This window comes from Sinocyclocheilus anshuiensis, unplaced genomic scaffold, assembly GCF_001515605.1.
Source record: "Sinocyclocheilus anshuiensis isolate Anshui unplaced genomic scaffold, SAMN03320099.WGS_v1.1 scaffold303, whole genome shotgun sequence".
NCBI classification, from domain to species: domain Eukaryota; kingdom Metazoa; phylum Chordata; class Actinopteri; order Cypriniformes; family Cyprinidae; genus Sinocyclocheilus; species Sinocyclocheilus anshuiensis.
The window spans coordinates 359,711-369,720 of NW_015549583.1; the positions used below are offsets into that span (position 1 = coordinate 359,711).

A 10,010-nucleotide genomic window follows, 5' to 3' on the forward strand; every position below is an offset into this window, starting at 1 on the left:
CTGTGTTTGTTTAACACGCATCACAGGACGTGGAGCCTGGCTGATTATTAGACGCTTGATCATAGCGGTTCGCGGTTCACCTGGAGATAATGCTCCAGATCTAACAACACTGATAACTACAAACCTGATCATGTGTAGACATACTAATGTCAGGCTAATGTGAAACTGCTTTTTACTTTGCTTTCATTCAATATCTAAATGAGCAAAAAAGGAAGAAGAAAAAAAGTTCTTATGCATGTGGAACATATCTGATCTAAAGATGGATGACTATGATAAGCAGAGGATAAATCAAGACAAACGGATGACTGGTAAGAGTTAAAACAGGATTTATTTTATTAAAGCAGATTTAGAACATATAAAATGTCCAAGTTAAACTTAAAAGTGCAACTCTCCTTTCAATTCTGTCCCAAGATATCATGATATCAGAGCCTGCATACACACAAATCCATCATTTGGACAGGCCTTCTTGAAAACTCAATTAACAGATTTTCATGCTCTGTATCACGTTGTGGGTGTGCATCTGCATGTGTGTTCTGTGCATTTGAATAAATATCTTAAGGGCAAATTTTGCACATTCACTAAAAGGAATAGATTATACAAGTGTAAAGCTAAATGATCTCTGTAAAACTTCCATTCAAATGCAGAATTATGTAATCATTTTTTTAAACATCATTTTCATGATTCTTTCAACAGAAGTCGGGAGAAAAAAGCTGGCCTAGTTCTGCTCACACACTTCAGTGGTATTGTGGAGGTGTTGGTTTGGATTAAGTGAGGTGCTTGAGATTTAAACGCAGGCCACCTGATGTCTTTTATCAGCCTGCAATCTGTGGTGAGAGGAGGCCTCCATTTAACAAACCATTACAACTGAAAGAGCCATAAAAGACTAATGCACATAAACACAGCCATTCTGTCTATTAATTACCTCTGGCCCTGTGGCAGTGAGGGTACTTAACCTCCACTAGATCACATGGTGATATGTTTTCCTTAGAAAAGAGCCAAAACAATTAACATCCCCTCTCACATTTCTCTGCCTCTCTTTTTCTCTCAGTAGCCAATCACTTCAGAGAGGTGACCCACCCGCTAATCAGCATTGACAATGCCCTTTGGGATGGCCAGCACCCTGGCCAGCCTTTGATATGTGAGCATGCTGGGGTGGTCTGTGGGTGGGAGCAGATTTTGTTGCCTTTTTCTTAAAACCCTACAAGTGTTTCAAGAGGTGTGGGATCCAGGGAGAAAGACACTGATTAACCCAAACACACACACAGCCACATCTACCAGCCCAACCTAACTAGCTATTTATTTCTCAGAGAAGGCTTATTTTTGAAAGTCAGTTTCTACTGCATTTAGTCACCTACAAAACGTAGTTACCAAAACAAACTAAAACTGAAACAAATATGAAAATAAAACAATTCATAAAATATATACATAAAACAAACACAAAAAAATAAATACAACTTTTTTTTAGCATCAACAGATATTTTAAGTAATGTATTGTATAAAATTACTACAAATAAAATGTGACAAACTGCCCCATTATGAAAAATATCCTAACCTTAGCTAAGAGTGTAATTTTGTGTCATGTAGATAGATAGATAGATAGCTAGGGTTTAAGGTATACACAAAAAATATACAAAACCCCTGTATAGCATAGGAATTTTCACTCAAAATCTTATAGTTACTGAAATATACATCTTGTGATAACTAGCCCCAAACTCTCCTACTTATTTGATGTGTTTGTTGTTGTCCTGTGGAAAAAGTGTTTCAGTGTTGAATCGATGGTTGTGTTTTAGGACACAGACTATAGAATATACTAGTCATGTGACTTAATTCCAATTACTGTTCCCTTTTTACATTGTGTGTTAATGTGTTTTTATTTAAATATAAGGAACAAAAGCATAATCTGTTCTCTAATCAAAATTAAAGAAAGAAAATAATAATACAATGGTGACGCATATAAAATAATAAAGTTACAGACAAATGCACTATAACAACTAATATATGCTTCCGTCCCTTTCTGGCGAATTTGCAATCGAGTGGAAAGTTTACAGGCAAGTGCCAAACGAGCAGATGCCCAGTAGTGTAGCAGATTCACTGCCAAGGTGTCGCTACAACGAGGTAAAATCTCTTTCCATATGCTCTGCTGTCAGCCGCACACACTGCACTCTGGCCTTATGACATTTCCACACACGTCTTTTATTAGCCTGAAATTCCCCGTTTCCGTACCTGGGTGTGGTTTAGGCATTCCTCTCAAATTCCTAGAGCAGGACTCTAATAAGGCATTTAACTGCTCTCCGGTTTATTGCGGTGTTGGGGGATATTTGGGGTTATTGGATAAACTTTATTTGTGGGCTGGGAGCGAACGGCACATTGTGATGGTTGGTGGTAACTGCTTTCTTCCGAATTTAGCTGGACTAGATTTCAGCACATATAATTTGTTAATCTCTCCTGGGCGAGAGGGGCATACCAGAGATTTTTAACCTCATGTCAACTCGCCGAAGACAGAAGAGGACAATAGGGGACAATCATGTGTGGTCCAGCAGGCCGCTGACGTGATAACAGTTCCCAACATTGATAATCTCAAGACATTCCCAAACTGCTGAAGGATCCTGGGCATTTTCAGCAGTTGATTCCACGCATGATTCCACACACATTGCATGGGATCCTTCATAGAATAGTTTCTTAAATCAAGCAGTACTTGATATTTTCAATTTGCGTTGCACATTCAATTTTGAGTATATTTATATATGCAGTGATTATTCCTACAGACACACATGAGCCTGGCCGTAATAAGCTCACAAGCTGAGATGCAAACAGTCTGTTCAGCCAAGATTGTGGATCAAGGGCCTGTTAAATCAGTGCACTTGCAGCATCTCTCCCAAAAACCCAGAGCATAAAATGTTACAATGATGGTTGGTGCTGAAAGTCGGTGCTAAAGCTCCATTTGACCACTGCTGACTCAAACGCGGCTCTGGTCATCTTTGAGTCCAGAGGGGATTTACTCAGTAACCATGGTTGGGAGAGATGTCCTGGTTCCCTTTAATAGCATTAAGGGTTCAAACCGTTAGGGCTGTAATCTAGAGAGAGAAGAGACTCCAGCGCATGCCTTTGATCTCATTGCTTTTGGCTGTTTAAAGTTGACAGTTTAGTTGAATGCCATTCCCTGCTTTCGTTTTGCTACACGAGTTTCAGTGTTGTAAGAATTGCCCTACACCTGTACTTAAAGAATGTACATTGACATGCTTGAGAAACGCATTGATTTTTGAGTTCTATGAAATCCAATCACAAACAAGAGCCAGTGTTGTAAGATCTGTCTCGTGAGGCTTGCATGCAGATGACAGAAACGGTCTGAAAGAAAATAAATACTGGTATTTTTTTTTTCTTAAATGCATTTCTGCATTAAAGCGAGCTTGGATAAGAAAGCTTTGACAAACAGCGTTTATATTATAATGACACTCAGACAGCAGCAGAGTCAGTAATGTACAGCCAGCCTGAAACCCTTCAGATTCTGAATATAAAACAGCACATGAAACTCCACCATGAAATGCGTGCGTGTCTCTTGTTGTTGTTTTGGTTTAAAAGTCTAAAAAAAAATTCCTAGAGTAAAAAAAAAACAAAAACACCGTTAACCTTTGAAATATGCAGATTCCGCACTGTAATCACTTCTCTGCTAAGCTAAGGTTTGCTATTTATATGACAGTAGAAGAGCAGAAAAATAAGAGCTTGCTTAAGAGCATGTGTACTAGTGTACTTTCCATAATTTATAGACATGTGTGTATACATGCACGCATGTCATTGCATACACATGCATAGTATAAGTTTCATCATGCACAGATATAGAGAGAAAATATATTATTATTTATTTAAAAAAATGCATATTTACTTTTTTAGAAACCTGTCTTAAACAGATGAGAACATGCTACAGGTTTCCAGTGAAGCTGCATGGTTTTCTCGCTGTTGCTATTGCAGGGGAAGTGATAATGGGACTTTAACAAGCACCATAAATCAGTTAAGTGCGAACACGCTTTATTGCCCATAGATTACACGTGCCTTTGTTTGACGAGGGTCAAACTGCAACCCCTTTGCAATTAATTTTCCCTATTAACCCGAAAAAAAAGGAAACTTGATATTCACCTTCAAAAAAAGACTTTGAAAAAATAAAGAAATAAAATAAGCGCATTTATAAAGTCTAAAATTGTATTATTATTATTTTTGCAGTAAATAGTATATTAATACAATAAATGTAACCTTGCAGCCCATAAATGCTCATATATATATATATGCTTGAGAAACGCATTGATTTTTGAGTTCTATGAAATCCAATCACAAACAAGAGCCAGTGTTGTAAGATCTGTCTCGTGAGGCTTGCATGCAGATGACAGAAACGGTCTGAAAGAAAATAAATACTGGTATTTTTTTTTTCTTAAATGCATTTCTGCATTAAAGCGAGCTTGGATAAGAAAGCTTTGACAAACAGCGTTTATATTATAATGACACTCAGACAGCAGCAGAGTCAGTAATGTACAGCCAGCCTGAAACCCTTCAGATTCTGAATATAAAACAGCACATGAAACTCCACCATGAAATGCGTGCGTGTCTCTTGTTGTTGTTTTGGTTTAAAAGTCTAAAAAAAAATTCCTAGAGTAAAAAAAAAACAAAAACACCGTTAACCTTTGAAATATGCAGATTCCGCACTGTAATCACTGCTCTGCTAAGCTTGGGTTTGCTATTTATATGACAGAAGAAGAGCAGAAAAATAAGAGCTTGCTTAAGGGCATGTGTACTAGTGTCCTTTCCATAATTTATAGACATGTGTGTATACATGCACGCATGTCATTGCATACACATGCATAGTATAAGTTTCATCATGCACAGATATAGAGAGAAAATATATTATTATTTATTTAAAAAAATGCATATTTACTTTTTTAGAAACCTGTCTTAAACAGATGAGAACATGCTACAGGTTTCCAGTGAAGCTGCATGGTTTTCTCGCTGTTGCTATTGCAGGGGAAGTGATAATGGGACTTTAACAAGCACCATAAATCAGTTAAGTGTGAACACGCTTTATTGCCCATAGATTACACGTGCCTTTGTTTGACGAGGGTCAAACTGCAACCCCTTTGCAATTAATTTTCCCTATTAACCCGAAAAAAAAGGAAACTTGATATTCACCTTCAAAAAAAGACTTTGAAAAAATAAAGAAATAAAATAAGCGCATTTATAAAGTCTAAAATTGTATTATTATTATTTTTGCAGTAAATAGTATATTAATACAATAAATGTAACCTTGCAGCCCATAAATGCTCATATATATATATAAAAAAAAAAAAAATCTAAAGGAATAAAATGTCAAAAGTGAATGTTTAAATAAGAAGCGAGTAATTGAGCACGCCTAACTTTTTTCTCTACCACATTTCTCAAGATTGAATGTCCTTTCTTAACGTCTGTGTCTCCGTCGTTCAGAAATATTCTCAGTGTCATATCTGCATGATATTCAGCTCTGCGCGTTTCCAGCGGGTTATCAGCAGTGCCATTCCTCCTTCTGTCTGATGTGTTCCTCTGATTGGCATCAGTGCCCTCAGATATTTTCAACAGATCCTCCACTCGCGGCCATCTGGGGCAGATCACAATCACTGGCTTCATCTGAGCCGTTAAAGTATTAAATCCACTATATCCTTTCAACGAGCACAACTTTAGAAGCGCTCGAGCAGCGACCCCATGACAGCGAGTCCCGGACAAATCAAGAGCATGCATTTCATGTCTCGAATTAATTATAATAATAAAAAATGTACATTTTATTTGCAACTTTAATTTAGTTAATAATAATAATAATAATAATAATAATAATAATAATAATAATAATAATAATAATAATAATAATAATAATAATAATAATAATAATAATAATAATAATAATAATAATAATAATAATAATAATAATAATAATAATAATAATAATAAAAGATGCAAAATTTAATCGTTTCGAAAATCACATTTTGTAAACTAATCTGTCAATTTTATCCCGTTTCTGAAAAGTAGCAGCACGTCGCATGTTTATTATACGTTGCATATATTAAGCAAAAAAGACAGTTCATTATTATCAGTGGGAGGTATTTTGGTAAAGATGTGGCAGGATTAGTCAGCTTATTATTGCCGCACACACATTAAATCACAAACTGTTAGACCACAGGCGAAGCCTTTAACTGTCGTGACTATTATCAGTGGTATTAATAATTTTGTTGGTTTGTGGCTAAATGGCGCTCGTGTGCATGCTAATGAAGCGCTCACGATTATTCACGACATCACCTCGTTCAGTATTTAACAATGAAACATAAATACAAAGTCCCCAACGCCCCCACCCCAGTGTGTATGCTTGTAAGTGCCTCTGGGTTATAAGAGTGTGTGTGTGTGTGTGTGTGTGTGAGAGAGAGAGAGAGAGAGAGAGAGGGGAGGAATGAAAGAGAAAGACGTGTTATAATGTTTTAGAGACTGTTTGACACACATTTTCTGCCCTAACTGACAATATCGAGAACAATTAATTAATCTGTTCTACCAAAGAAAAAAAAAGGCATATGCTATAATTCGCATAATTAAAGCCTGTATGATCAGTTAAAAGTCGTTTGGAAGTTCATGCATTAGAAACTGTATTTCTGTCAGTAGCAAAAAAGAATAAAGGGGGAAAAAAATCATGAGGTTTAGAGTATGGAAATGCACATCTTTAATTATTTAAGCTCACTCCAAGAAAACAGTAAAGCAAGTGTTTAATTTGAATAATTCAATTCAGAGCATCATTTTTTTACCAAATGTGTATAATCCCATACACAATATTAGCAATATAAAAAAATAAATAAAAAAAAACGCACCTCGAAAAGAATACAGTTGTTTGATCGTCAATACCTTATGAAGATCAGTCTCATCGCGAGTGTTGCTTTCATTCCCCAGAGTTTATAAGAATTATGAGCCATTCAAATAAGTTCCGCGTGCCTATCAGTTCATTTCCCCAGTGCTGGGCAGCTGTAAAATCGTGTAGACAGGTTGTCACACTACAGTGAATGGATTCTAATGCTAAACATTTAACATACAATCCTCCAAACAGTGCAAAAGCGGCCCTGGCCAATGCACTAACCACATGCGCCAACGAGGAGGAGCCTGGGACGCCAATCAAAGCATCAACTTCAAATTGTATCTGAGAGATCAGCCCAGGACCTAGGGGCAGAGACATCAGTTGGAGCTCAATTGTTGATCTGATCACATCCGACGGACTTGCTGCAAAAGAGAAGCTGAGATTTAAAGACGAGCGTTTCCCATTCTCACTCTGTGCTGCTTGAGAGAGAGAAACTCTTTCACTTCTTGCGTTGGTGGGCTATTTGCTTTTTGCCTTGTTTTGGCTTGCGACGTGGCGAAGGAGATGTCTTTCCCCCAGCTGGGTTACCCGCAGTATTTAAGTGCCTCCCAGGCGGTGTACGGAGGCGATCGGCCGGGAGTGCTGACTCCGTCGTCCCGCGGAGGGAGCGTTGAGATCGGGGGAAGCGCGTCGGCGGCCGCCGCTGCCGTGTCCTCGGTGCTGGGCATGTACCCCTACGGGCACAACTACAGCGCCTTTCTGCCTTACACCAGCGCCGATCTGGCTCTTTTCTCTCAGATGGTAAGAAAAGCAGATGTACTTTCGACTTCTGTTTTTATCCTTTATTGCTTTTATTCTTAATTGATCAGAGAAATAGCCGCACATGCTTGGTTAGTGTAATTTAAGCTTGCACTGTGCATGGGAAGTTTCTCCGCAGATTTTAACATTCAGACTAGGCTATCTTAAAATTACATTATGGATTTGGAACGCATGAAATTCATAATACCTGCAATTTTTTTTTCCGACCGCCATTTCACACCGTAAGCAAAGTTTTATCGCGACTCGGGTTTGGAGTTGCAGAACAGTTGCTCGGGTTTTTCGTGATAAGACTCCTGTGCCAAATTTCTACTTTTTTAAAACATGCTATAATTCTAGTTAAGCTTCATTTTACATTTAATAATTCATTTAAATTGTCTCGATCCAGAATTGTTGATGTTCGCGCAGGAAAACAATGCAAAACGAATTATTGTTTGAAACGGTCCTGCTGGCTCAGAAACTGCTCTACACTTTATTAGGCTACCTCATGCTGTCTCTAAATGATAAAAATAGCAGTGGTTATAAAAGGGGCAAAAATAGTTGTTGTTGAAATGTGATACTTAACAGTAGGAATCCCCTTGCACCCCACCAAAAAAAAAGACAAATATTGAAAGTGAGATTTATTAATAAGCTTTGCCATTCGCTAACCTATAATAAATTAATTTCAAATTGCGTGCATGAATCTCCTTTGCACGGAAAATTAATTAAAATTATATAAGTATAATTTAATTCTTAGGGGGGAAAAAGCGAAATACTTTTCACAGTTCTGCTTTTTCGATGGCCAGGCTATCTATCATTGTAGTACATTTACGTCTTTGTTGTATAACGTTATATAAATAAAAAATAATAGCACTGGTAATAGGCTAAGACCTGTACGTCGCGAGCGAGCCTTACATTAAACATACACTTAATTATACACACATCCGACTCGAAATAATGCGATCACGTTGACTATCCTTGGCCGGGTTTTTTTTTTTTTTTTTCCTAATTTTTCAGAATGTCATTCTAATTAAGTTTGGGATAATATGTAGGCTATTCTGTGCGTTATCACTATCTGTGGCCTAGCTTTTTTACATAATACTGGTCAAAGGTCAAAACAAACGTTAGTTATAAAATATCGATCACTATCTGTGGCCTAGCTTTTTTACATAACAATACTGGTCAAAGGTCAAAACAAACGTTAGTTATAAAATATCGGCGAGGAAAACAATATTCCAAGCACAAAAAAAAAATGTCAAGTTTTCTGGAGGAGACCAGATTGAAATAGGAAGAGATTATTGATAATTTAGCAAGAGAAAGTGAAAGTTCGATATGGAATTTTGGCACAGCGTATTCCCGAATTAATTTGTGCGCGTTGTAGTGTGTAACAAATGCCACGTGGATGATTTTTTCTTGCTTTTTTCTTGTGGATCTCATTGTAGGGCTCTCAGTACGATTTAAAAGACAGCCCTGGCGTAAATGTCGCTATTATTATTAGTATTATTATTATTGCTGTTGTTATGTTTTCCCCTCAATGTCTTGGCATATATATATATATATATATAACACATAATAAAATAAAAACAAATCTGTAGCTTACAATAAATGCTGCGCAAAATTCCAATTCCAGTCAATCTAATTCCAGCGTTGTGTCTTGTTTTTAAATCTCAGATCGGGAAAGCGTCCTCAGAAATGAATCACCAACGCAACCTTTAAAGTCATCCTTTCGTCCTCTTCACGACAGGTACATTTGCATTATATTCTTCTTATTGTTCTTTCTATTTTTTTCTCATTATTAGTATTGTTATTAGCAGCAGCAGCTTGCTATCATCACACGAGATGAAACGCATCGAACGGCTGTTTTTTAAAACCGCTTATCGGAGAAAGACTCTTGGGATAAAGCTATTTCCAGCAGACAGGCAGAGAGAAATCTGCGCTTAGCGAGCGTCCTCAGAAATGAATCACCACCGCAACCTTTAAAGTCATCCTTTCGTCCTCTTCACGACAGGTACATTTGCATTATATTCTTCTTATTGTTCTTTCTATTTTTTTCTCATTATTAGTATTGTTATTAGCAGCAGCAGCTTGCTATCATCACACGAGATGAAACGCATCGAACGGCTGTTTTTTAAAACCGCTTATCGGAGAAAGACTCTTGGGATAAAGCTATTTCCAGCAGACAGGCAGAGAGAAATCTGCGCTTAGCGCTTATAATAAATAGTTGTGCTTTTCCTGGTGACAAAAGGCCACGGTTTCCCCTCCACACACACAGCGGGGGTTTTGGTGACTTGACTTGTGGTTATTTATGTATCTCCTGCGTTAAACACGCGCCAGTGGATGAGCTGGTAAATCGCCATATTGTATTGAAAGT

General features: G+C 37.4%; 1 protein-coding gene across 1 annotated transcript; it reads left to right on the forward strand.

Moving 5' to 3' along the window:
• The first annotated feature begins 7,213 nt into the window (after window positions 1–7,213).
• LOC107657839 (iroquois-class homeodomain protein IRX-1-like) lies at window positions 7,214–9,450 on the forward strand. The gene is made up of 3 exons (XM_016446111.1): window positions 7,214–7,645; window positions 9,082–9,114; window positions 9,439–9,450. Exons 1-3 carry the CDS (start codon window positions 7,409–7,411, stop codon window positions 9,448–9,450), a joined length of 282 nt encoding a protein of 93 aa, XP_016301597.1. The 5' UTR covers window positions 7,214–7,408.
• The last annotated feature ends 560 nt before the right edge of the window (window positions 9,451–10,010 follow it).

What these genes read in the sequence shown, in the direction of transcription:
- LOC107657839 (XM_016446111.1), top strand. Translation starts at nt 7,409, where the DNA reads ATGTCTTTCCCCCAGCTGGGTTACCCGCAGTATTTAAGTGCCTCCCAG. An exon ending in TGGCTCTTTTCTCTCAGATG is followed by an intron (nt 7,646 to 9,081) that starts GTAAGAAAAGCA and finishes ATCTCATTGTAG; the next exon opens with GGCTCTCAGTACGATTTAAA.